Source organism: Triticum aestivum, chromosome 6B (genome assembly GCF_018294505.1).
Source record: "Triticum aestivum cultivar Chinese Spring chromosome 6B, IWGSC CS RefSeq v2.1, whole genome shotgun sequence".
Classification (NCBI taxonomy): domain Eukaryota; kingdom Viridiplantae; phylum Streptophyta; class Magnoliopsida; order Poales; family Poaceae; genus Triticum; species Triticum aestivum.
The window spans coordinates 510,544,576-510,572,545 of record NC_057810.1 but is presented as its reverse complement, the minus strand read 5'-3'; the positions used below and the strand labels follow the sequence as shown (position 1 = coordinate 510,572,545).

The 27,970-nt window shown below is 43.7% G+C and overlaps 1 protein-coding gene across 2 annotated transcripts; it reads left to right on the top strand.

The window, feature by feature from the left end:
* Positions 1-630: 630 nt before the first annotated feature.
* On the top strand, positions 631-27,878 carry LOC123137705 (BEACH domain-containing protein C2). Of its 2 annotated transcripts, none has more exons than XM_044557541.1 (31): positions 631-2,585; positions 3,197-3,984; positions 4,429-5,118; positions 5,568-5,702; positions 9,028-9,132; positions 9,237-9,350; positions 9,534-9,610; positions 10,039-10,120; positions 12,960-13,274; positions 13,934-14,556; positions 14,771-14,855; positions 15,777-15,971; positions 16,381-16,929; positions 17,012-17,155; positions 17,247-17,738; positions 18,927-19,081; positions 19,251-19,320; positions 19,415-19,498; positions 19,576-19,632; positions 19,709-19,777; positions 19,863-19,949; positions 20,069-20,185; positions 20,461-20,610; positions 20,715-20,799; positions 20,890-21,010; positions 22,910-23,006; positions 23,081-23,194; positions 25,402-25,765; positions 26,126-26,922; positions 26,998-27,120; positions 27,308-27,878. In XM_044557541.1, the coding sequence occupies exons 1-31, from the start codon at positions 902-904 to the stop codon at positions 27,359-27,361; spliced, it is 8,622 nt and encodes a 2,873-aa protein (XP_044413476.1). In that variant the 5' UTR covers positions 631-901; the 3' UTR covers positions 27,362-27,878. The 2 variants fall into 2 exon arrangements, with proteins under 2 accessions (XP_044413476.1, XP_044413475.1); XM_044557540.1 differs by having other exon boundaries at positions 12,957-13,274.
* Positions 27,879-27,970: the final 92 nt, after the last annotated feature.

Sequence of the window (27,970 nt, the reverse complement as noted above, 5' to 3'; positions counted from 1 at the left end):
GCGAGCAAAGGGAGTGCCCACGTGGATTCAGGAGGTTGGACAGGAGGCTACATGTTGGTTGGGCCACCTAGTGCGTACTGATTAGGGAGAAAAAATGAGCAGTAGGTTGCATTTTGATTGGACCACTTGTTGCATGTTGATTGGGTAGAAAAAAAGGAGCGCTGCCCGGGACCTTTCGATGCATGCACATACTTTATACATACAACCTTCGCCATGCACATTCAAACTAATCAACGTAACAATTAGATTATAATGTGTGCATACAAGCATGTATTTAAAACCTTATCTCAAAATTGCTGGTTGGCCACGGTAAGATCTTTTTTTAGAGTATTTTTGAAAGATGGAGGTGAGACTTTTTTCCTTTTTTTAGAATTTTTCTGGTTTTTTTTCTTTTCTTTTTGAGATGGATGTGAAGTTGACGTGACGTGAGAATTTTTCTTTATAATTTTTAAGATAAAGATGAAGCTTTTTTTTTAGATAGAGAAACAAACGCATAACTTTCTCTCAAGTGGCCCACAATAACAGCTAGTTAGTTTTAGAATCTCGGCTGCAGATGCTATTACATCAACCAATTTTAACTGCGTGACCGGTCAGGTAAAAAGAAGGCAGACTCGACCCATGAAACCGGCCACGGCACCATTTCTTCGCCTTCCCCGCTTGGCCGATTCCCCTCTTTCTCTCTTCCTTCCGCCTCTCGGGCCACGCCATGCACCGCGCCAGCCAGCCACCACCGCTAATCGCTGCCAGCATTTTCCAAAACTCCTCCACTTTCTCCGTGGCCTCACATCCCGATTGCAAAGTTTCCCCCCCAAAATTTCCCCACATTGCATTTGATCCTCCCCACATTGCTATTGATTCCTCGCAATTTTCGTCGATTTTTCCAATGGAGTGAGCCGATGTGATGGAGGGGCAGGACGCGCTCGACATGTCCGACGCCTCGCCGACCTCGTCGTGGGCGGACGGAGCCGTCGAGCACTTCGACGTCGCGTCGTTCGGCGGCGACGGGTACGTCGTCGACGATGAGGAGATGTCGGACGTGGAGCTCGGCACGGGTTCCCCGGTGGCCCCTTCGGAGGCCTCGACGCAGCCTCCTACGCCGCTGCGGAGGTGCCTAGCGCCGGTCGTGTCCTCGGACGTCCCGGAGGCGGTGGTGCGGGCGGTCGACGCGGTGATCATGGGCGGCGGGGTTGAGCGCCTCCGCGAGATGGTGTCCGAGGAGAACGGCGAGGTCACGCATTTCATCGTAGACGTGCTGATGATCACGATGGGCGGCGTGGACGGCCTCGACGAGGGCGCGGGCGATGGCACCAGCACCAGCACGGAACCCAGCATCATGTCCAGCTCGCGCGCAGCCGCCATTGCTGTCGAACTGATGCCTTACCTTCCATGCGGCACCGAGCCGTCGCCGCGCACCCGTATGGCCTGCGGCCTCCTCGCCACCCTCAGCGCCTGCACCCGCAACCGCACCATGTGCTCCGCTTCGGGCCTTCTCGCTATCCTCCTCGATTCTGCAGAGAAGCTGTTCGTAAAAATGGGTCAGAGAAGGGATTGGGACGGGACACCGCTCGTGCAGTGCATTCAGGTGCTAGGAGGGCACTCGGTTAGCGTCAAGGACTTGCATTCCTGGCTCCTTTTGGTCAAGAAGGCGCTTGGGACACGCTGGGCAACGCCGCTGACACTAGCATTGGAGAAGGCTGTTGGCTGCAATGAGGCGAAGGGACCTGCAGTGACGTTTGAGTTCGACGGCGAGAGTTCCGGCTTGCTTGCCCCTGGAGATAGCCGGTGGCCATTCTCGAACGGTTTTGGGTTTGCCACATGGATATATGTAGAGTCATTCTCGGACTCACCCAACGCAGCAGCATCAACTTCTGGGAGATCGTCACCATGGGCAGCAGCATCAACTTCTGGGAGATCGTCACCATGGGCTGCCGCCGCCGCTGCTTTCACACATGCTGTAGAAGGGGCGAAGGACATGCCCCGGCTTTTCAGCTTCCTTACTGCTGATAACGATGGTGTGGAGGCTTATTTCCAAGGCAAGTTTCTAGTTGTGGAGAGTGGGACTGGAAGGGGAAAGAAGGCTCCTCTCCATTTCACCTATGAATTCAAACCACAGTGCTGGTACTTCATTGGTTTGGAGTGCACAAGCAAGCAGGGTTTGCTCGGAATGGTCGAGAGTGAACTACGGCTGTATGTTGATGATAAGCTTCATGAGAGCCGTCCGTTTGAGTTCCCCCGTGTCTTGAAACCGCTGGCATTCTGCTGCATCGGGACAAACCCGCCACCAACTATTACTTGTCTGCAACGGCAATGCCCATTATTTGCAGAAATGGGGCCTATCTATATTTTCATGGAGCCGATTGGCCCAGAGAGAATGGCCCGGCTAGCTTCTAGGGGAGGAGATGCACTTCCTAGCTTCAGCAGCGGTGCTGGTTTGCCTTGGAAAGCTAGCTGTGATCACATTAGGGAAATGTCAGAAGATAGTTATACACTTGACATTGAGATTGGAGGAAGCTTACATCTTCTTTATCATCCTAGCCTACTTAACGGCCGATTTTGCCCCGATGCTTCACCTTCTGGTTCAACAGGTTTGTTCTATAGTTGAACTGTCAATCTTGTCTTAATTTTATTTTCAGAAACAGTCAGCAATTAATTCATAGAATAATCCCAACAGAGTATACAAAAGGCTGAAAGGCTAATAAAGAAAACGCAAACACACGCAAGCAGAATGGCTTGGCTTAATTCTACTCTTATCTTTGGTGTTACCTGGGGAGTTGAACCATGGTCAAGTTACAATCCTCGTGAAGGCTACGCAAATCTTTCTGTACTTCCTGTTTTGCCTGCCGATTATTGCACATTCCAGTCTTTATAAGTCTTGTTCCCCAGTTCTGCATCAATCGTTCCTGTAGTAATTGAAAGAAATTGTTATTCTCACATGCCATTGACCATTACCAGGGACAAAGTATTTCTAGTGGCTATCAAAATTACGCCATACAATGTTATGTGTATATAAATTTAAAAGGTTGATTGAGTTTGGTTCCCAGTTCCCATCAATCATTCATGTATCGATTGCAGTAAATTTTCATCCTTGTTAGGAGAAGAGCAACTTATGACATACAACAATGACTATGTACCTAAAAAAGTGGCTTGGGTTGGTTCAGAAGGATAACTATTGATATTATCTCATGTTTAATCTTAGGTACTCACCGAAGGCCTGCGGAAGTTATTGGGATGGTTCACATATCTTATCGTGTGCGACCTGCAGAATCATTATGGGCATTAGCTTGTGGAGGTCCAATGGCTTTGCTACCATTGACTGTGAGCAATATTGAGATGGATAACCTGGAACCTATACTTGGTGATGTGTCACTGTCTCTTGCTACGTCTTCTCTTTCTGTTCCTATATTCAGAATAATTTCTCTGGCAATTCAACATCCTGGAAATAAGCAAGAGCTTTGCCTTACCCATGGACCAGAGCTTCTATCACAAGTTTTACAATATTTGTTGGAAACACTGTCAAAACTAGAAAGTGGGAAGAAAGAGATACTGAGAGACGAGGAGCTTGTTGCTGCAATTGTATCTTTGTGCCAATCTCAAATAAATGATCCTGGTCTAAAAGCGCAGCTCTTTAGCACTTTGCTGTTGGACCTGAAGATGTGGAGCTCATGCAACTATGTTCTGCAGAAAAAGCTTCTCTCTTCACTTGCAGACATGGTTTTTGCAGAATCTGCTTGCATGTATGATGCAAATGCGTTGCAAATGCTTCTTGATGGATGCAGAAGGTGTTACTGGGTAACTCGTGAAGGAGATTCAATAGATACCTTCACATTGACTGGAACTGAGAGACCTTTAGGGAAAGTGAATGCTCTTGTTGATGAGCTGTTGGTTGTTATTGAACTGTTGATAGGATCAGCTTCTTCCACAATGGCTTCTGATGATGTTCGTCGTTTGGTAGGATTTGTTGTTGACTGCCCACAACCTAACCAGGTAACTGGATTCGACACTGGTAGTCTAGCACAACATTACATGCCCCTTGCCAGAAAACAAAGACTCTAGTCAAAGTTTGGCTAGCGCTTTCTTGTTCACCAGGATGATGTCATACATGGAAATACTTAGTGCATTCGTATCTGAGTTTGTAATCTGCCTAGTTTTGTACATGCTACTTTGCATTTGGAGTACTCCATACTCAGATGTATTTGTTCCATAACAACAAAATACTGAAGAGAATCTAGTCTTGTGTTCGTTAAACTATTGCCATATTTTTATTTTTATATTCTTTGTAATTAATCAGTGCTAATGCTTAATGTGGTTTTCTATACTATGGGATATGCACCAAAGTCACAGTCTTAATACCTTTGTATAGCTTCTTGATGTGGAAACTTGATTGAAAGAATGGTTCTGATGATTTTTAACAATGTGCTTTGTTGGCAGGTTCCTAGGGTCTTGCTCCTCATCTACAGACTGATTGTGCACCCAAACAGTACTAGAGCGCACATGTATGCTCAGTCATTTATTTCTCGTGGAGGTGTAGAGGCATTACTTGTTCTTTTGCAAAGAGAGGCTAAATCTGGAAATAACAACACTTTCAACAACTGCGATGTGCCACAAAATGCTGCTAAGTGGAATGGAAGTTCTCAGTCAAAATCTACTAATAGTCGTTCACTCTTGAAACCAGCTAGTAGTGAAGCAAACTGCAATCGTGAGACCCCATCAGTTGACAGTCATGAGTCACCCTCTCATGATGGTAACTCTGAACCTGTATCTACTAGCAAATGGTGCTTACTAAAAAAGCAGTTCCTAAAGAATCGGAGTGGCATGGATCTCCCAAGTATCACTGACAATGTTCAGAACAATGTATACAATATTGATAATGGTGATGGAGTACTTGTTGGGATAGTTCATATTTTGGGCGCTTTGGTTGCCTCAGGTCACCTGAAGTTTGCGTCACTTATTGCAAAACCAAAGTTGCCAAGTGGTTTTCTGACAACTGCTAATGCCGAAGGAAATACCATGTTTGAAGACAGAGTATCTTTATTGCTCTTTGCATTGCAGAAAGCTTTTCAAGCAGCCCCAAGAAGGCTTATGACCAGAAATGTATATAGATCTTTAATATCTGCAGTGGTATGGTGTTCTTTAACTGACTTAGGGATATTGGATATGTGATATGTTTTCAGCACTACACTGATTGGTTAATGCAATTCCTGTTTTGCTTTCTACTCCCCCCATTCACAAATATAAGATTTTTAAATTTTGTGTGAAACGGATGTATATAGACACGTTTTAGTGTGTTTGTTCACTCATTTCAGTCCGTATGTAGTCCATATTGAAATACCCAAAACATCTTATATTTGTGAACGGAGGGAGTATTATTAGATTACGCCATCATTTCTAAGTACCTGAATAAGCTAAATATTTGGAATATTACAAAAGCAAGACTTCCAAATAAAATTTCTTTGAAGTTTATCTAGTTGTGCTTCACAATAGTTCACGTTTTGCTCGCTTAAGCATGTCATAGGTGCAACCAATTTTACTCTGGAAACCTGAATTATGTCTTGTATTCTTCAATGCAGATCAACATTTCTTCAGCAAATGATAATCTGAACTTGTATGATTCTGATTATCGCTTTCAGCATATTCCGCTCTTGTTAGTTCTACTACGTTCTCTTCCATATGCATCACGAGCATTTCAAGCTCATACTCTTCAGGTACATTTACTGATTTATTCAGATAAAGTTATCACCTAATTTTTCTTGACATGAATGATGATATAATCACTGATAATATGCTCATATAACATTTTCCATTCTGTGTATTCTCTTGATTGACATCTATTACGCCATTATCATAATTCTTATCTTTTGAAGTCTATGATATTACTTTTTTTTTTAGAAAATGAAAGCTTTATTACCCCTTGCCCTGCACCATTAGATGCATATAGCCAAACTTATTACATTGTTTATTACTCCCTCCGTCCGAAAATACTTGTCGGAAGAATGGATGTATCTAGATGCAGTTTAGTTATAGATACATCCATTTTCATCCATTTCTCCGACAAGTATTTCCGGACGGAGGGAGTACAAAAGATCAAACTTTGATCTTGCCAAGAGAGGGAAATATCAAACACATGGATCAAATTGGACGATCAAACCACATAAAATCACTCTAAACACTCAAAAGTCTATCATTGGCATATGCCGCCCAAAGCGGATCATAAACACCCTGGTGATCCACTCAAGTTTATTCGCGTCTGGCTCTATCAGCTCCTTGTACCGCGCCTTCTGTAATAGTGCCCATAACCGCAGCCAATTGGTAGTTTGGTACACAAGAGTAGCACCTCATACAAGAACACACTTTTATCTTGTAAAATATGACATCATTTATGCAAAGCCAGATAGACCGAAAAGACAGCTGCTACCCCGACTAGAAGAAGAAGTCTTAAAGATTTTTTAACCCCTGTAGCCAAGTCCCAAAAATATGTGAAATACTACGAGGTGGGGTGATGTTAAAGGCTAAATACACAGATCGCCATGCAAATGTTTGGACGAAGTTTTGGTCATGATGGAGTTGTATACTGGTTTTTCTAGGATATCGATTATTATAATTTAACAACTACTCTTCCCATCTTAATCAGTTCTCACTTCCTTTCATGTTTGAAGATTTGCATGATTAAACCATGTGCAGATTAGGTATAGGTGGGAGGGAGTTTTGGTTTATTAGATGGCCTTTGCCTCCAATTTTCATAACTACCTCAGCTCTCACTGTGTTGACAAACAGTTCCAAAGTTAAAGTGTGCGGATGTGGCTGGTTTGCCATGGTTTCAACTATCAAAGAACAACTTGGGGAGGACATCTGGCGAGTAGCGTCTGATATGGGTAGATGTTAACTTATATGTTGAGACTATCTTTTTAATTTAGGACACAACCAAATGTGTTTAAATGATGTCTACACCCTAGACACCATGCTCCATGATTAATTTAGAGGCTTGGTTTTGGTTCTTGTACCACATCCCTGAGTTATTTGCATGATCATTCTGCTAAATGTTGCCTTCGATTCTTCAGTGGTTGCACTAGTTAATTAATGTTGTAAGCCCCTGTTAGAGTACGTAATGGGCCTAATGGGCCCATTAGTCTTAGGGTTAATTAGAGATAAGGGTCGCTTGCTTAGAGGTCAAGTAAGCCTTGCTTGGGAGTCAAGTAAACCTCTCTATATAAAGAGAGGAGATGCATCAATCTAATCAAGCAAGAATTAAGAAGGAAATCCCTTCCCTCTTGCCCGGCCGTGGGCAAAAAGGCCCCCGGCCGGCCCTCTCGCGCCCTCCTTCTAGCAGCGCCATAACAATTTAGTATCAGCTAGCTTCGGTTCGATCATGTCTTCACCGCCGCCAAGCCCGTCTCTTCCGCTGCCGGTCACCTTGTCGCCTCAGGCGACCACCATGACCGTCACCCCGCTCCTGCCCGCGCCGGGATTCTCTGTCGCGCCCGCCCCCACCGTCCTCACCTGGGAGGAGGTGTCCGGGGTGCTGTGGGACCTAACCCAGGCGGTCCAGGAGATCCATGTGTTCTTGGACGGGTCCTACAGGCCGCACTCGGTTGCGCCGCCCATCGCCGCCCCCGCACCGCCGTGGCTGTCGTGGCAGCCGCCGCACCAGGCGGCCTTCGCCGCGCTTGCCGGGCCGCTGCAGCTGCCATCCATCGCCACCACCGCCCAGCCCTGGCTGCAGTGGCAGCCGCCGCTCCTGGCGGCCTCCGCCGCGCCCGGCGCGACAGCGCAGCAGCCGCTGTAGCTGCAGCAGCGACCGCCGGTTAGCTCCGCCGCCCAGTATGTGATGCCCTACGACGAGAGTGCGACGACCTCGTTCCCATCAGCGCCGCCGCCATCCCAGGGCGTCCACATCTAGCAGATCAAGTCCCTGCCGTCGCCGTCACCGCTTCCGTCTTGGATCGCTACCCGCCACGTGTCGGCGGCGGTGAGGCTGCAGGCTGCTGCGCGCGGCCTCCTAGCGTGTCGGCGTGTGCGGGAGATGCGTGGTCTGCAGCTGCCGCTCCTCCAAGTTGCCCTTTGCTGCGCAAAGGACCTCGATCTCGTCCGCTGCGTCGGGGATCTTAGGCATGCGGTTTCCCCCACGAGCGGCTGGCATGTTGTTTTCCCCGCGGGCAGCGACCTCAAAGTCTGCAACATCGGCGGTTGGGGGGCGCACCCCTCCTCGTCATTCTCAATCGCAAGCCCTCCACTCTTCCCTGTGCGGTGCAGACCAACAGCCGTCCGGCGGGGAGAAGGCAGGATGTCACCGACAGGAGCGCACCGCGTAGCACCACTGCTTTCCGCCGCCGACCGCCGCGAGGGTGCCTTTGCTGGTCGCTCTTGCGACCACTTCCAGGTGGCCATACACATGCACTCCTTTGGTCCAGGTGGTGTCCATGGGATCCAGGTGGCTATACACGTGCACGTCCGACGTGCGGATGGTGTCCACTTTTGTTAAAGGGTCCAAAATAAAGCGTCCAAGTCCATTTTAGGTTGAGAATAATAAAACAAGCCGAGATGTAAAAGGCTTGTTTTTAGGTGTTAGGTTTGTGTTGCGTCGAGTCATGGTTATAAGTTGGTTAGGCTGCAGCTCGAGGACAAGCTGCATGTCCAGGTGGGGTGTAGTGTTAGAGTACGTAATGGGCCTAATGGGCCCATTAGTCTTAGGGTTAATTAGAGATAAGGGTCGCTTGCTTAGGGGTCAAGTAAGCCTTGCTTGGGAGTCAAGTAAACCTCTCTATATAAAGAGAGGAGATGTATCAATCTAATCAAGCAAGAATTAAGAAGGAAATCCCTTCCCTCTTGCCCGGCCGTGGGCAAAAAGGCCCCCGGCCGGCCCTCTCCCGCCCTCCTTCTAGCAGCGCCATAACAGCCCCATAAATCAAATATGTGAATTCCTAACATTGATTTTTCCAAAGCTAAAAAACATGTTTGTCTTTTTTACTTTGAATAGTGCATTTTATTTCTCTTGCGTTTTAATCACTTATGATGCCTCCTATATTATTTCAGGATCTTCTATTTTTGGTTTGCAGTCACCCTGAGAATAGAAGTACCATGACTTCCATTGCAGAATGGCCTGATTGGATTTTGGAGGTTATGATTTCTAATCATGAGGTAATATTTCTGTGATGGCAAATCCAACATTTTGCATTGATAATTATATTAAGAAGTGGCACTTGTATTCTATGCTTATTTTAATATGTAAAGTTGATATTTAGATGGGTGATAACAAAGATTCAGATGGTGTAAGCATATATGAGCTTGAAGACGTCATACACAAGTTTCTACTCATTATGCTGGAGCATTCAATGTGGCAAAAAGATGGGTGGAAAGTAAGTGACGTTGATCTCTTGTGTTTCTGTTTGCACATCAACTTTATAGGATTGTAAGCTTCTTTTTGGAGAATGGATCATAATAATTTTTTATGGTAGTTTTGTGGTTGGAATGTTTCCCTAGCCAGACTTCTCTTTGATCCTTGATTGTGTCTTGATGGTTTTAATGCTGTAATTCTTCAGGATGTGGAGGCAACAATACACTGTGCAGAATGGCTTTCAATGGCTGGGGGGTTTAGCATGGGAGACCAAAGAATTAGGTAAACAAAAAGCAATAAGAAGCAATGCTCCCATGCCATGATATCTTGCTAATTATGTAACCTATCTATGCGTTCCGTATCAACCACCACATGCATTTTTGTTTATCTACTAGGCAGTATAAGAAGTATTTACGTGATAAAAAAACATCAGAATCCATAAGATCGTTAAAGCATGACATTATGCAGGGCTGCATATGATCTAAAACTGGAAATTCCTTCTAAATATCCCCACTGTACCTTTTAAAATAACAATAGCTGCAGCCTTTTGTGCTTTACTGCCTCATCGCATTTTTTTCAACAATAGAATGCAGGTGCTTGTCACGCTCTGCCTGATTATTTTGTTGATTTAAACATAATATGATGCTTTTATAGAAGATATTATCTTCTTGACTTGGAACATCAGTGTGATATTTTTCTTTGTTTTCAAGGCGTGAAGAAGCATTACCAATTTTCAAAAGGAGATTACTGGGTAGTCTGCTTGATTTTTCTGCTCAGGAGCTTCGAGTTCAGGTAGATTCTCCTTTTTACAAATGTTATTCGCTTGCACTTGGACTTTATTATTTTGAAATTACAGAACTAACTAGCAACGCATGGTTCTTGCATATTTGTCAATTGCTATTTTCTACCTTTTTCACCCCATGTACTCCCTCCGTCCGAAAATACTTGTCATCAAAATGGACAAAAAGGATGCATCTAGAACTAAAATACATCTAGATACATCCCCTTTTATTCATTTTGATGACAAGTATTTCCGGACGGAGGGAGTATCTGGTAGGCTCTTCTACTTCCTGTTTATATAAAATGAGCGCAAAATTTGGGAATAAATCAGTACAAACCTGTGATATTTTGGAGCCTATATTAGCTATATCTATTATCCAGTTTACGGGGGTCATAAGTAAAACAAGCCAACTTATGAAACTAGCACAGGAAACTACTCCCTCCGTCCGGAAATATTTGTCAATTGAAATGGATGTATCTAGATGTATTTTAGTTCTAGATACATCCATTTTCATCCATTTTGATGACAAGTAATTCCGGACGGAGGGAGTACATAACTATTCTTGCTTGTAAGCCCTTGCACCTTGCAGAGTTCCCAAGCCACCTTCTCTGGTTTAAGCTTCTGTTTTAGAAGGATCTTACCGAAAAAGGCTTTCGCCCCGCTTTATATATAAAGCACCGATCATCAAGCATCCAGTACAAACACACGCCACCGCAGCACGCGCACACACCCAGAGCAGGATACATAGGCGCTGAGCGCAGCAACACCACCCCTAGCACTACCACGACGAGGAGATGAAGCTACATATGACGGACCATGAGCTCCAAGGCGGCGCCTTCAGGAAGGACAAGACACCGGAGCGCCGCCACCCCCCGATCTGAGGATCAGAGTTTCCCCTGGAGCCGCATGCCGGGCAGTGAGAACCGCGACGATGCCTTCAAGAAGGGAGCGGACTTCGCCGCCGCCGGTCTGTCCGAAGATAGAACAGGTTTTCACCTCGGCCAACACCCACTGCCACCGACCGCTACACCCCGGCCACCATGCTGCCCACATGGCCATGGTGACTGGGCAGCACCAAGGCACGGGCTCCGCCCAAGAGCACCGTGCTACCACCACCAGGGCCGCCATCCCGGCATCCACGACCTTGACACCACCTCACCCGAGACCCGCCGCACCCCAGCGAAAGAGATGAGCAGAAAGGTCCCACCTTTCGCACCCCTGGGCCACCCCCAACGACGAGACCCAATAGGCCGGCCAAAACTGGCATCCACCGATCCATCCTGCTGCCCCGAGCGCGAGACGAGCTCGGTCCTGCAGCACAGAGAGGGGGACGAGGTCAATCCTTCTGCACCGTGCGCGAGACGAGCTCGGTCCTGCTGCACCGTGCGCGAGATGAGCTCGGTCATGCAGCACCGGGTGCGAGACGAGCGGTGGACCGCAGCTGGGAGAGGACCAGCCCTTTGATGGGAGTCGCGCTCGGGCACTGAGGAGATGGGCCGAAGATCAAGACGGTCTGAACGCAGACGAGCCGACGCCGGAGAAGCCGGCCGCTGCCGCGAGCAGAACCGTCGAGCCACCGTGAAGCCGGCACGCCACCGGGAGGCCACCACGCCACCGGGAGGCCACCACCGCCGGACCTCCCGCCGCCGCAGCCCACGGCCGGAGCAGCGGCCACGCCCGGCCGCTGCCCTACCCGTGTTGCCCGGCGAGCTCCAAGCGCCGGAGCCACCAGGCATGCACCACCGGTGCCACGGGCCGCCGGCCGACCCCCAACGCCAGATCCGGTCAGATCCAGTAAGAGACCGGCCGGCCCCGCCGCCACCACCAACCAGAGCCACCTCCACCCCCTGCACCCGGCCGTCGAGTCCAATCACCGCGCCGCGACCACACCGACAACCAGCGCCACCACCAGAGCTGCCCCCACCTCGAGGACCAGCCGGAGCACCACCAGCCCAAGCCAGCCACCGCCGCCGAGGGCAGCCACGCGCCACCCGAGACGCCGACGACCAGATCTGGCCGCGCCAGATCGAGGGCCGCGGGCACCATGGGCACGCCCGCGTGCAGCCATCCCCGTGATCCCCAGGGGCCACAGCGGCCATGGGCCGCGCACAGGAGCCCGCCGTCGCCGCCCGAGATCACGCCAACGCGCCCCGCCGCCAGCGCGCCGCCACCCGCCGAGGAGACCGCCCGCGACGAGCCCACCAGCAGAGGGGAGAGAGGGTCCTGCCGCCGCCGCCGCCGACCGGGCTTTGCCCGGCGGCGCGCCCCGGCGGTGGTGAGGAGGAGAGGAGGGGGGAGGGGGGCGGGGCCGGCGGCGCTAGGTTTTCCCCCTCGGCCGCCGCAGGAGCGACGCGAGAGGGACGAGAGGGGCGGAGTGTTGCTATCGCTCTATGCGCACGCCCATCGTACACTGTTTCAGAAGGATCTTAGGCTTATCAAACATATCTGAAGGTAATCAGGTGTCTAAAACTATCTTAAAATTAGGACTAGACTACAAACTAAGCTTGCTCGATCAATTGGGCCCATGTAACATGGTTAAACTTGTATGCCCACTACTTTCTGTGTATGATTGTACATAGGTGCAGTAGCAATACATTGTCAAGGCATATTTGTCATCAATTGTATTCCAAGGAACAGAAAAATGTGGATAATTTTGCTTTTGTTTTAAAACATCACTTTTATTATGAATTATGGTACTCTTAATACATTGGTCGCGTTGTTTATACCATGCACAGATGAGTTCAGTCTTATGGACAATAACATATAGAGTGTCTGTTAATTTATAAATTAGACGGTTACGGTTTTATCATTTCGCAAATGATGTTCTTTTCTTGGTTGTCGCCACAGCAGTCTGAAGGAATTACTGCTGCAGCATCTGATGTTGAAGTGGAGACTAAAGAACCAAAAATACAAGCAGAAAAGCCTGCCGATCTCTTAGTAGTCTTGGCTGAGAATGCAGTAGTTCTGATGATGCTCGTAGAAGATCATCTGAGGTCACGCAGCCAACAATTTTTTACATCCTGCTTAATTGACAGTGCTTTATCTCCTGCATCGATGGCTTCATCAGCTGCCAGTAGGTCATTGAGCAGAACTGGTAGCGAGCCTTTAGAAGCTGGGGGCTCAAGGCAGTCTTTGTCCAGTGATGCTGGTGGGCTGCCGGTTGATGTATGTATATCTAGAACAGGCATATATTATCACAATCTTATTCGCGTAATTTCAATTTATGTCTATTTTTTATAGGTCCAACTTGTAATGTTCTTTCATTGCTTTGATATGTTGAGTCCCTTTTTTGTTTCTGGGGCAATTTTGTGAATTTGTGAGATGCTATATCATGTGATTGCTGAAAATGTTAAAACTCATTAGTGGTATTGTATTGTTTAGGAATATATGAGATAGATGATTAGAGATCCAGTTTCTAGGGAAAACTTCTTGTGAAGATAATCGATAGTAAAGGGTGGTTTTTGTTTAATTCAAGATTCAAAATAAGACCACTACCATTATAAGAGTTACACTATTTCTTGGAACTCGGCAAGCATATGTACATTATTTCTTGTCAATCAGGCCACTACCCTTTATAGGAGTTACACTATTTCTTAGAACTCGGCAAGCATGTGTACACTATTTCTTTGTACTAGTATGAGTATAATCCAGAAGAATACTGTGTGTAGCATATCTTGTTTCAGAATTTTCCTTCTATAGTCCACTCTTACATTCAGTTTCATCTACTTCATACCAACTTTTGCTTGCTTACATTCAGTTTCATCTACTTCATACCAACTTTTGCTTGCTATCTTACATCATTATTGGTGTGAAAAAAATTCCAGGTTCTTGCTTCGATGTCTGGCACAAATGGGCAAATTTCTTCTGAGGTAATGGAACGCGTAACGGCAGCAGCAGCAGCGGAGCCTTATGGATCTGTCAGGCATGCATTTCTATCCTATGGGAGCTGTATTTCAGATCTTTCTGAAGGTTGGAAGTACAGAAGCCGACTGTGGTATGATGTATGCATTCCATCCAAAGCTAATATCTTTGGGGGAGGAGGAAGTGGTTGGGAAGCATGGAAATCTGTTGTAGAGAAGGACTCCAATGGGGACTGGATTGAACTTCCATTAGTGAAGAAATCAGTTGCAATGCTGCAGACACTTCTACTAGATTCTGGATTTGGGGCTGGCCTTGGCTCTGGAGAGGGATCTGCCGGTGGTATTGGTGTTATGAGTGCACTTAATCAGTTGTTAGATAGTGATCAGCCTTTTTTTTGTATGCTCCGGTTGACTCTTATTTCAATGAGGGAGGATGATACTGGTGAAGACGACCTCTTTATGAGAAACATTAGCATGAAGAATGATGATATATCAGAAAGATTGGGCTGTCAAACTGGAAGTGTGATTGAACTTGATGGTAACTCATGTTCGCCTACCATAAAACCTCAGTCTGCACTTCTATGGAGGTACACCTTATCAGCTATTAAGTAGAGTATCATGTTAAAATTATAGTTCAAGAAAAGGATTTGATCCAGAATTATCACTCCATGGTCCATAGTAGCCAGTGGCCTTTCATTCTATACTGCATCCATACTAACCATTTTGTAGATTGCTTCTTCACTGATACTGTATTTTTTAACATATCTTTACTGATATTTCGAAATCTCTGTTTTTTTACAGATTGCTTGGCCCCTTTCTGAATGTGCCAGTTTCTGAATCTAAGAGACAGAGGGTTCTGGTTGCGTCTTCTATTCTTTATTCGGAGGTAAATTTGTTTTTCATTGATGGAAAAATATGATCAGTATCTAAAAACATACAAGTGTTCCATGCTATCCTTTCAGATTGAATACTTCATCAGAATCACGACATGCAGACACCATAGTCCATGCGTGGTAGTTTAATTTACCATCTTCTTCCTCTTGTTTCTGATGGTCTATGCATGGCCCCAAAATTCACATGTGGTGGTCTCATTATTTTTTGCATAGATGAAGCACTATTTTGCACCAATCTGTTTGATTACTTTATGTATTTTGTGGAATGTAGCATATAAAGCATGTTCCAAATGCTTATAATCATGTTGCAGTTTTCAAAACACTTATAATTTAAATTCCTGATGCAGAAAGCTTGTTGCCCCCACCATATATCTAAATGTCTCGTGTCTTAACTTTGAATTATATGTCCAAAAAGCTATCCTCAACCTGTTATGATTAAATTTAAAAAGGAAATTCCCTTCACTCATTTAGTGCCTTGATGATCAAAGATAAACCCGTAGTTCATACCAAAGAGATATCAGGGAGCAGCTTGTATGGAAACACTCCTAAAGAGGTAATCTTGCACAAGTTGCTCTCAGAGTTATCACTACAGTAGATGACACTGTAGAACGTTCAGTTAGAATTTTCTGTGTTAGGCCTGAAAATCGTGGGACACTTTTTTTGTGAGAAAAAAAAACGCACTACTGTCAAGACCTTCTTCGAGGACATCACTACTTTAAGACCTAACCTAGGGAAATTGCGTAACTCCATGCTGCTGCTTCCTGAGAGCAGTGCTACTTTTAAGGCCCAACGGAGGAAAAATTATAACTCTACGCTGCTGCTTCCTGTTTGTTTATGTTGTTTGTTTTGAATATATAGATCGAACAACGTTTTTTATATTATGTGTTTTCATGAAGCTTATGTTATCCTAACAGGTATGGCATGCTGTAAGTAGCGACAGAAAGCCTTTAAGGAAAAAATATCTTGGATTGTTAATGCCACCATATGCAGCTGTCCTGAAAAGATATCGCTCTGTTTTGGCTAATATTCACGAGCTTGCATCTTCGGATGGAGAAAATCCGCTACTTGTTGGTGATTGTGCTTCGGCTGCAGATACTTTACCTGTTGAGGTAACAGTTGATTTTAAATAGGCCATAAGATAGCTAACAACTGAAGTTATCTGGTGCTTGTGCTGAGCTCTATAACTGTGATCTAGCGATGCTTGTTACAATCTTATAGCTTTCTAAGAAAAATGCTACTTCTGCAAATAGAACTATGAATTTTGCACATTAGCTTAAAATCAGATGTTTTCCTAACTATTGCTTACTTTGTACTTTCATTTCATGTTCGAGAAATTGTTTTAAATAGTGTGATTTGGATCTTTAGCATAATCACTTCTATTTGGACATTACTTTTGAGGAAGGCCTTGATATTTGTTATGCGACTTTAGTTGCTCCTCTCGGATAAATATCTCATCATTGTTTTTGTGCAAAGTTTTATGTGTTCACAGTGGGATTTTATTCTGTCTTTTGAATTCAGGCTGCTGTTTCATTGATATCACCTGGCTGGGCTGCTGCTTTTGCCTCTCCACCAGTTGCAATGGCATTGGCCATGATTGCTGCTGGTGCCTCTGGGGCAGAAACAATTGCACCACCAACAAATAAATTGCGCAGGCGTGACACCTCATTGCTTGAGCGTAGATCAGCTAAATTACACTCATTCTCAAGTTTCCAGAGGCTTCCTGATACAACACCACTCCTGCCTGCATCTGCACCGAAGGACAAAGCATCCGCGAAAGTTGCAGCCTTGGCCGCTGCTCGTGACCTTGAGTTTAGTGCTAAGATTGGCTTGAGAAGGGGTCTTAGTGTTGTAGCAATGGCAACTTCAGGACAACGGAGGTCTGCGGGCGATATTGAGCGTGCGCAGAGGTGGACCACAACTGAAGCTATGGCTGCTGCTTGGATGGAGTGTCTGCAATCTGCTGACTCAAAATCAGTGTCAGGCAGAGATTTTTCTGCCCTTTCTTACAAATATGTTGCACTTCTTGTTTCAAGTTTTGCCTTAGCACGGAACTTGCAACGAGTTGAGGTATATCAACATCGAACAAAACGCTTCCGCTTATGGTATTCAGTGTTAGTGATACATCACTTAACAACTTTTGGACATGCAGATGGAGAGACGAACACAGGTTGATATCTTGAACCGTCGTTGTGCCTCTGTTGGGGTTCGGGCATGGCGACGTCTTCTTCATTGCTTAATAGAGACAAATAGACTCTATGGACCTTTTGGAGAACTTCTATGTACTCCTGATAGCGTATGGACCGAATCCTGTTTTTCTTTCACGCTTCCTTGCATTCTTATTAAAAAAACACTATGCATGATTGTTTTATTGTTTTGTTAAGCAGATTTTCTGGAAGCTAGATTTTACTGAATGTTCATCAAGGATGAGAAGATTTATGAAAAGAAACTACAATGGGTCAGATCGTTTTGGTGCAGCTGTTAATTTTGAGGAGCAGATGCTTCTTTGTGATGGTGTGGAATCCAATGCATGCCACACAGAGGAAGGGGACACTCGATCTACAAATGCTCTCCCAACAACTTCGTTGATTATAGTGGCTGAGGCAATGTCAGTGGATAGAGGACATGAAGATGCTGAGCACATAGAAACCGAAACAATTTGCAGCAGTGTAGATGATCAATTAAGAAATTCCTTGCCACCTGATCCGTTTAAAGGATCAATAGATCCAAGAAGTTCAGACTTTTCTGGTGTCCGCAACCTGGTTCGATCCACAGTAATTGCACCTGGTTATAGGTCTGGCGAAGAAGATAAAAGAATTATAATTGAATTGCCATCGTTGATGGTGAGGCCATTGAAGACCGTACGAGGAACCTTCCAAGTAAGTGTGTGCTGATGTACGTACTTCCACCTGTATAGTCATACCTGGTGTATAGCTTTTTCTTAGGGAGTCCAAAGAGCTTCTATTGGTGCCATATATTACTTGAACACTGAAATTAAACGAATTTTTACTACGAATTCATGCTTTCGTTACTTGGCCATGAGCCCTTGACCCGGTCCTAATCAACACAGCTCTCTGATGAGCTTAACTAGCTAAGTTCATCATATGATTCTGAATAGTTTTGAGTCGTCTAATCTCTAAGGAGTCCTTAGTAAAGTCCGGTACCACTCTAAGTAAATCAAGGGTGTGGGGATATTGACTAACACACATCACACAGTTATTCACCCTAATTTAATCTACAGTGTTCTTGGTATTGTAAGTTCCCCTTTGGAGAACAATAAAAGAATTGCATTCAATATTAGCTATCCTTTATATTCAAGTTTAGAGAACTGCCCAAAATGATCACTGTGTAGATACAAAAACAGATGGAAGCAGTGTTCTTTGTATTGCACCTGCTCCCTTTATAATATTCATTCAAATATTCCAAGATCCAAAATGAGCAGCGCACTGAAGAATCAATAACTGTTAGTGTAATAGCATATAAAAAAATTAAGTAACTGTGTCCCCACCTAGCTGAATCAAGTTCCAGCAGCCTTGAATACACTGACAAGTTATTTTTTGTTCTATTTGCATTGAGTGCAGCGTTTCAGTGCCCAGGCTCATCTGCACCCGGCCAGAAAAAAAATCACAAAAAATTCAAAAAAAATTATTAAAAAATCAAAAAATTCCAATTGTTTTTTGCATGGTAGAAAATTTGTTGCTGAGGTCCGCCCCAATTTTCAGATCATTTGGACATCTCAATAGCTCAGCAAAAAAGACAAATCGGGTCAGAACAGTAAACTTTTTTACAGACCCCGAATTTATCTTTTTTGCCGAGAGCTGTTCAGATGTCGAAATGATTTGAAAATTGGAGCGAACCTCACGCATCAAATTATCTACCATGCAAAAAATGGAACTTTTTGAATTTTTCTAGTATTTGTTTTGATTTTTTTCCTCAGCGTGGGTGCAGATGAGCCTGAGCTCAGAAGTGGATTATCGCCTTACATTGTACTATTCTGCCTATTCTTCTTCATGCCCTAGTCCAACATGCTAATGCATATCATAATCCCAAGCATATATTTTTTTCAGGTCACATTAAAGAGGATTAACTTCATAGTTGATGAGCATACATCTGACAGTGACAGTTACATGGATGATGTTGCATCCACTAGCGGCCAATATGATCAGCAAGATAAAGATCGGAGTTGGTTCATATCTTCGCTGCATCAGATTTATAATAGAAGGTAAATAATTATTTTTATTATCTGGTACTCATTAAAATGTTAAGTGAGGTATTTTCAGCTTTTCTACCATCTGCGCCCCTTCTCGCATATGTAGACTACAGTCTACCGAGTGGACTGCCTGTTCAGTGCTTGATGTATGTTTCATACTGATTAAAGTTAACTATTGCAGGTATTTGTTACGTCAAAGTGCATTGGAATTAGTTATGGTAGATAGGTCTAACTTCTTCTTTGATTTTGAGGTACATAGTTGATGAGACTCACTTTATGTTGTTTGAATCTTATGCATGCTATATCTGGATAACCATTTTTAAGTTGTATATGAAATTTATCTAGGATATAGAAGCACGCCGACATGCTTATCGGGCTATCATTCACACCAAACCTCCTTATTTGAATGATATTTTTCTAGCTACACAGGTTGGTGTTCAATGCAGTTCTCTAAATCTGAATGTTTTGAATCTACTCCTACCTGAATCTAATATCATTGTTTTTAGAAACCTGAGCAAATCCTTAAACAGACACAATTAATGGAGCGCTGGGCCAAATGGGAGGTATTTGAGCACAACTCATTTTGACGGTCATATATGTTAAGTAGAGTCAGGATATAAGGATAGCTTTCTTGTGCAGATTAGCAATTTTGACTACCTAATGGAACTGAACACTCTTGCTGGGCGCAGTTACAATGACATCTCGCAGGCATCCTTGCTTCAGAATTCTCACTTATGAACCTGGCAGGTTCTTGCTTCTGTTTCTATTTAATGATTCCTATCTGTTTCTGCAGTATCCTATCTTCCCATGGGTAGTATCAGATTACCATTCCAAAACATTGGACTTGGAAGATCCTTCCTCATACCGAGATCTTTCAAAGGTAAATTGTGTGCTTCTATTCTTGCCGCTCATAACAGTAAGTTGGATCCCATTTTTATGTATTGCCCTGCTTTTCCAAACACTTACACGGGTGATGGTACTCAATTCTTTTCAATGAAGCCAATTGGTGCTCTAAATCCTGCACGGCTGAAGAAATTCCAAGACTATTACTCTAGTTTCAAGGATCCAATCATCCCAAATTGTCACTACGGTTCACATTACTCTAGTCCTGGCACGGTGCGTATTTTTAGATCTTGCATGCTTTTATTCAGCATTTTGCTTATGTGTTGTGCCTTTTGTTTGGGCTAAGATGTACTCCCTCCGTCCCATAATATAAGAACGTTTTTGTCAAAAACGTTCTTATATTATGGGACAGAGGGAGTACTTATGAAGTAATTCCATAATATCAACCATTTCCTCGCTGCATTTCAGTGACAATCCCTTATGTAGTTGATTGGTGTGACCATACCTTGATTGCAATGATGGTGCATTGATATAAATCTCTACTGCAGGTATTGTATTATCTTGCCAGGATAGAACCTTTCACTACCCTCTCTATTGAGCTGCGGGGTGGCAAGTTTGGTGATGATAATCACATGCTCTCTGATATCACCAGAACATGGAACAGTGTCCTTGAAGACATGAATGATGTAAAAGAGCTAGTAAGTTTTGTTGAAAAATGTGCTCTCGACACATTTCCACGTTGCTAGTTTAGAAGTCTTATCAGAATCTTAGTTGGAATCTAACGATGCGACTATTTCTCTAGGTTCCAGAGATGTTTTACCTTCCTGAGGTATTTACCAATGTGAATTCTGTTGACATGGGAACAAATGAACTTGCTAAAAGGCTAGGTAAGTTCGCTTCAGTCTTATACTCATAAGAGAACTGAGTGTCACTCAGTAGACGTGGCAGCCCCCCCTTAACTTTGAGTGTCACTGCAGGCTCTGTAGAATTACCTCCTTGGGCCGAGAACCCTGTTGATTTTATACATAAACATCGGAAAGCTCTTGAGAGTGATCATGTCTCCGCTCATTTGAATGAATGGATTGATCTAATATTTGGGTACGTTAGTATTGTTATATCTCTGTTGCCATGTCATGATATCACTGCTTTATTTCACTAAATCATATTCATTGGTCTCGTACACATTTGCCAAATGTCATCCATATCCTGTCCATTCCTTCAGCATTAGGGTAAGTATGATGTGAAGGAATACTACTTTTCCCTCCTTCCCAAAATGTAAGGCGCACTTTTTTTTGACGCGTCAACGGCGGGCTTACACCGGCCTGAACTTATATTACCAAACATGGTCTTTGATGTACGACTTTGACCATTAATATATACCAAAATACATGGAATGCACATGTATAAATGGTATCGTCGTATTTGTCTTGCAAAATAATTTTATTTCATATGTCTTCATACTAATTTTATAGACATACAATAAGCGGAAATCATAGTCAAGTTGTGCGATGAAAGACTAGAAAAAGTCAAGGGCACCTTATATTTTGGAAAGGAGGGTGTATTTGATAAGGCTATTAGCTATTCCATTTAACAGTAAAGTAAGTATGATGTGAAGGAATGCACCTATCAAGTATTACCTCATTTGAGCGAATGGAAGGATTTGATTTTCTGGGGTACCTTCAAATGCTGGAGAATTTAATTTCCAATAGATACTCTAACGAAAAAAAAAGTCGATACAGTAGCCGCTGGTTCTCCCCTCATTGCAACTGGATCCTTATCAAAAGCCCAGCTTTGTACTGGATTGGTGCATCCTATTTGTAACCAAAATTTTTTTTGAACGGTCACCGGGGGGGGGGGGGGGGGGGGGGGAGTCGAGTTCAGTTACAACATCAGCTTTAGGGGATTGCTGAAGAGAGGAAGTTAAGCCATTGCCTAGCAAAGATATTGTCTTCTTTCTTTTTGAACCGGAAAACCCAGAGGGAAAATTCTGCTACAATATTTCGTATCGTAGTTCTGTGGGAGTGATCCTCGTTTCTGAACACGAGAGCGTTTCTCGAGTCCCATATCTTCCATGCAACAGTCAGAGCCACAGATGGCCAGATGTTGGGGTTGAGGCCCAGGATCGTTGGGTGTTGGTGCAGAGCAGCAAGGGAGGTTGGAGACGGCAGACCCAAGGAGGACCAAACCTGTGTCGCATAAGAACAGTTGGAGATGAGGTGGAGGGCATCCTCATACGGGTCTTGACAACGAGGGCATGCAGCTGATTGGGCAATGTGCTTGTGAAACATGTTGGCTTTCGTGTTTAGCCGATCGCGGAGGAGAAGCCATGCGAATATCTTGACCTTGATCGGAACCTTGGAAGCCCAGACAAAGTCATGGTGAGGGTCGGAGGAATCTTCAGCAACAATGGAGGAGTAGGCGTTCTTGGCAGAGAACGGTAGTCCATGGGTGAGGGACCGTTCGTCGGATCGGTCCACCTGCTGGAAATCCTGCAACAGCAACAGCACACAATCCAACTCGCGAGCAGCAGCATTAGACAGACGGTTCCACAGGTTCGCCAATAAGCTGGTTTGCCAAACTGTAGCCACTAAAACCTTGTCATTGAATGTAAAATTCATACAGATAACTTGTGTAAACTTGGAAATACCGTTTGAACCATGTAGTAAATGAATGACTGAATCAGTTGATGTGCGCAAAGACAAATGTGTTGAACCCAATCCCAACAAAGGACATCTTGCTACTGCCATGTTTTTTGGTTATCTTTAGTGTAAAATTTCTTATGTTAAAAGGATGGATGTAAAATTTCTGATTCTGGTATCCATAGATCACAAGCAATAATCCATGGATTTTTTTTAAACAGACACATCATAGGAAAATATATTCAGTGATTATTATTTCACATATTTAGTTTGCTGGCCTTAGAGGCTTGTATTAATGTCATTAATTATTCATCTATGTGTTGAACCCATTTGTCATGTAATACTTTCTCTAATTCAGATATAAACAAAGAGGTAAAGAAGCAGTGATGGCTAACAATGTTTTTCCCTACGCTACATACGAGGGGACAGTAGATATTGATAAAATTGCTGATCCAGTAAGTTTCGCATCCAACCTTTTAGATCATCTCAGTAACTTTCTAGCTGTTAACATTTGCTGAAAATACTGAAGGTGCAACGGCAAGCTACACAAGACCAAATAGTAAATTTTGGACAAACGCCATCTCAGTTGCTGATAGTTCCACATATAAAGAGAAGGCCATTGGCAGATATCTTACAGCTGCAGGTGATTTTTACAAGTACAAAATTGGTGATTTATTTCTGTAATTGTAACTGTTCCAAGTACAAAGACCATGCATAGTTCAGAATAATCATAATGAAGTATGAGTTTCGCGAGTAAATCACACTCGTGCTGATTAATAATGTGATAACTTATTCAAGGTTCATGACGACACACTATTCAAGAGTTTATAGACTTATTACTTTATTAGGGATACAACCATCTTCATGTTTTCCTCAAGAAAGATATCAATCACAAAATCATTTTACAAGTTCTATAGTACTTTCGCTTGAGAAAAATTCATATAGTACTCCAATTAAAACATGTCAAACTGACTTCAGTGTTGCCTGTTACTCCTCATCGTCGGTCCATGTAACTGTGAGAGTAACTCAACTCCAGCCACTACCTTTTCCTTTTAAGCATGTTACTATTTTAAGGCCACCTCTTGCAGGTGCAGCCATTTGTTTCAGGAAATTTTTATTCCTCTCCTTCAAAACATCCTATGTAATATACATTTGGATGCCCCTGAACTTGCCACCTATCTCTTGGCTCCCGTCTGAGACTCTTATTCATCCCACTAGTATTTATCTCGATATTGTGCCAAGAGACACTTTTTTTTAGATTGAAGGGGCCACACAGCCCCCATTTTCATTACGAAAATGGAGTCCTTTTCTTACAGGGACACTGAGCAAACCATTACATCACTGATACAATAACTACACTAGGATGCTCCAAAAACTAACCAGCTGAAGCAAGAATCTATGTCCAGCATACCAAGCATACTAACAATCAGGAGAAGCAACTACCCACCAACTACCAAGTAACATCAGTCTGAACTCTGAGAGGATAAAACATCAAATTAACATGAAATGCCTTTGAGGCCAGCAAGCGTAACAGCAGCTGACTTCACAAAAGTCTCCTTACACGCGGCACCGATCCATGCCCACCTCTGAAGACATCTCGAGTCACCAGCATAATTCTTCTAGACACCCGATGAAGCATGTTTTGTACCCCTCTTTTCTGCAGATTTTTCCATGAGTCCAACAGAGTACAAACAAGAAAAATAATGTCAGTAGGATCTCTAGGCACAACACTTTGAAAACAGGACTTGTTCCTTGTTTTCCAGATAGACCACAAGGGAGCAGCAGCACCTATTGAAACAACTATCCTATCTTTGCCCGTATAGCTAGGCAGCCAGTTCTGGCATAGATAAAAAAAAAGAAATTGGAGATCTCTTATTACCCAGAGCACACCCCACAATATTCCACAAAAACTTAGCTACTACCTCCGTCCTGGTTTATTAGTCCCCATTGTATTTTGGGTCAAATTTTGACCATATATTTGACTAGCAAAATATTAATGCATGTCACTGAAAGTTATATTGTTGGATTCGTATTTGAATGTAGTCTTCCACGATATTATTTTTGGTACATACTCCCTCTGTACCAAAATACTTGTAGCTGGGGGAACTTGTAGTAGTTTTCCCCAACAATAAGTATTTAGGTACAGAGGGAGTATAACATATATTTTATTAGTTAAAATCATGGTCAAAATATGACCCAAAATACGAGGAGGACTAGTAAACCAGGACGGAGGTAGTAAAGAGCAAGAGAAAAATAAATGATTCACACTCTTCAGAGTCACAAAATTCACATAACTTGGCACCTTTCCAACCTCTCTTTCTCAAATTGTCCTCGGTCAGAATCCAATTTTTTTATTACTAACCAAGAGAACGCCTTAACTTTAAGAGGCATCTTCATCCTCCATAGATTTCTAAAAGGAAAAACAACTTGTCTGGCAATAAGATAGTGATAAAGTGATTTAACAGAAAAACTCCCGGAAGCTGTAAGTAACCATTTAACTTGCAGTGGAAGGGCATTCTTTGCCGAGATGGTTTACAGTCTCCGGCTAGCTTAAATATAGCCGACACTGTGTTTCATGCAGTCATCCCCTTCTGGTTAGGTTATCCGCCATGAGGATCTTCAAGTACAAGGCAACTCATATCTATTGTGTATCTCACTGTGTAGATCAAATTATATCTGTCAACATTGCGTAACATGATAATTGGTTTTGTGTGTCATTAAAAAATCAGATTTTTTCATGACTTAAACAGTTTTCCAATCATGGGACCTTCCAAGTGCTTGTGGCACTGGATACTCTCTCTTATCTCGTGACTTAATAGATTGTTAATTTTTGTTTTGTTTTTTGTGCAGACAATATTCCGGAACCCAAGTGAAGTCAGATCTTATTTACTTCCTAATCCAGACCAGTGTAATGTTCCCGCTAGTGCAGTGCATGTATCGAATGACTGTATTGTAGTCGTAGATGCAAATGTGCCTGCAGCACATGTGGCAGTGCACCATTGGCAGCCAAACACCCCGGATGGCTTAGAGACACCCTTTCTCTTTCATCATGGGAAAAATGCCATAAATTCAAGCGGCGGCGCAATAAGGCGCATCTTCAAAGGACCTGCTTCTGCAGAAGACTACCATTTCCCAAGGGCTATAGCTTTTGCTGCTTCTGCAGTCCAACCTTCGTCAACTGTTGCCGTCACATGTGACAAAGAGGTTATAACTGGTAATTATTGTATTCTCACCTTATTTCCTCCTTTTCTCAAAGCTATCATTTTTTCCACTCATTGATACTTGTCTGAAAACTAGTCTTCTTCACCTTTTTTTTGTGTCTGCTTCACTTTCATGTCTTCTTTGTACTGAGACCTCCTAGTTCTTTTCTGGATGATTCCTGATATCCAGAATGACACATTACAATCTGGTGTCAAAAAACTAGTTTCCTTATTAGTTCCTGAATAAAATAATGTATTATGTTGCTCTTATGCTATCATTTTACATCAAATAGTCGTCTTTATGATATGAAATATTGTAAGACTTCTCCATTCCTGCATTGGTTCTAATGTCCCTTTTTTTTCTTCGACTGTAGGTGGGCATGCAGATAATTCTGTGAAGTTGATCTCCTCAGATGGAGCAAGGACCATTGAAACTGCATCTGGGCATATTGCTCCTGTGACCTGCCTCGCACTATCTCCTGATAACAATTACTTTGTCACGGGGTCTCGTGACACAACAGTTATATTATGGAGGATACATCAGATGAGCTCTTCACATTGGAAAAATGCACCAGAACCTCCACCTTCACCAACAACACCAATTAGTCCTCTAGCCAATAGTATTAGTAGTGGTAGCAGTCCAATCAGAACTTTGGAAACCTCCAGGAAGCGGCGAATCGAAGGTCCTATGCATGTTCTAAGAGGACATCTTGGAGAAGTAACTTGCTGTTCTGTTAGTTCTGACTTGGGACTTGTTGCTTCCTCTTCACATACATCTGGTGCCCTTCTACATTCTTTGAGGACAGGTCGGCTCATAAGGAAGCTGGATGTGGGAGAGGCACATTTGATATGCTTATCTCGTCAAGGAATCGTATTGATTTGGAATGAATCAGAGAAGAGACTATCCACCTTCACTGTTAATGGAATCCCTATGTCTACCTCGGTCCTGTCACCTTTCTCCGGGCGTGTTAGTTGCATTGAGGTTTCTAGGGATGGCCAGTTTGCTTTAATTGCAGCATGTTTATCTAGCAATTGCACTCGTGACACTAGTACTGATGAAGATCATATGATTGAGAACTGCAACGATGATGAGGATGTACCAGAGTCAAAGGAGACCAAGCTATACGTTCATGCTCCCTCGATCTGCTTCATTGATCTACACAAACTTGAGGTGAACACTAAGAGAAAACTTTTGAACTTAAAATCCTATGAGCAAAACTCTCACGGATAAGGGGTATCTTGTCAGGTAATTCATACGCTGAAGCTGGGAGAAGGACAGGACGTCACAGCTGTTGCTCTAAATGAAGATAACACTACTCTTGTTGCCTCAACAGCTGATAAGCAGCTGATAGTCTTCACAAATCCTTCTGTAAGTATTCTATGTGTAGTATATTTTTATCTTCACTAGTTATCTTCAAGGCCTGATTGACAGATGTCCTATAAATTATCTCTCATCAGTAGGAATTTTCCAGGGTCTAATTGTCAAGATAGCCACTGGCACACAGAATGACCATCTCTGCAACTAATTTTCATATTAACTTGCCTGAATATTGCAGTTGAGTTCTAAAATAGCTGATCAGATGCTGCACGAAGGTGACGGGCTTTTGTAGTCGTGTGAGAAAACCGCTGCTGACTGACATTATTTCACCCACCGAAGCTCCAGCGAACCTTGCAGTGAAAGATGCATAGGGTGTTTGGGGAAGATGGCAACAAACCGCATCTGTACATAAAACAGGGGAGCTGCAACACGTGCTCTCCTTTGTGCCGCGGTGAACTGGTACAGATGACTTCCCTTTGGTTGGTTGGTTGTATGGACCTTGCTGTTCTTGCAAGCGGTGAAACGCGCCATACCGAATATCTGGGACCGTCTTTGTGTTGCGGCCATGGGATTCAGAAGCAAATACCTAAATGTTGCTAATTCTCTGCTCTGAGTACTTGTCTCGGTTGTGTGATACGGTGTGCCTACGTGGACGCCAGGCCGACTGCCATCTATGTACAAAATCTCTTCCAACTAATTGATCATCTTTCTTTCCTTTATGCATGGCGTGTACACGCAATCCTCTGTTCACGAGTGTTGCCAATGCCATGTCGTCAGTGACCCACTCATTGTCGTGTTATTATTTGCTATTACTCCCTCCGTTCCAAAATATTTGTCATGGTTTTAGAACTATAACCATGACAAGTACGTACTCCCTCTGGACTCAAGATAACATCAGAAC

Coding starts and splice junctions, on each gene's coding strand:
- LOC123137705 (XM_044557540.1), top strand. CDS start 902: ATGGAGGGGCAGGACGCGCTCGACATGTCCGACGCCTCGCCGACCTCG. Junction 5,703..9,027: donor TTCAAGCTCATACTCTTCAG/GTACATTTACTG, acceptor ATATTATTTCAG/GATCTTCTATTTTTGGTTTG. Junction 20,186..20,460: donor ATTACTCTAGTCCTGGCACG/GTGCGTATTTTT, acceptor TCTCTACTGCAG/GTATTGTATTATCTTGCCAG.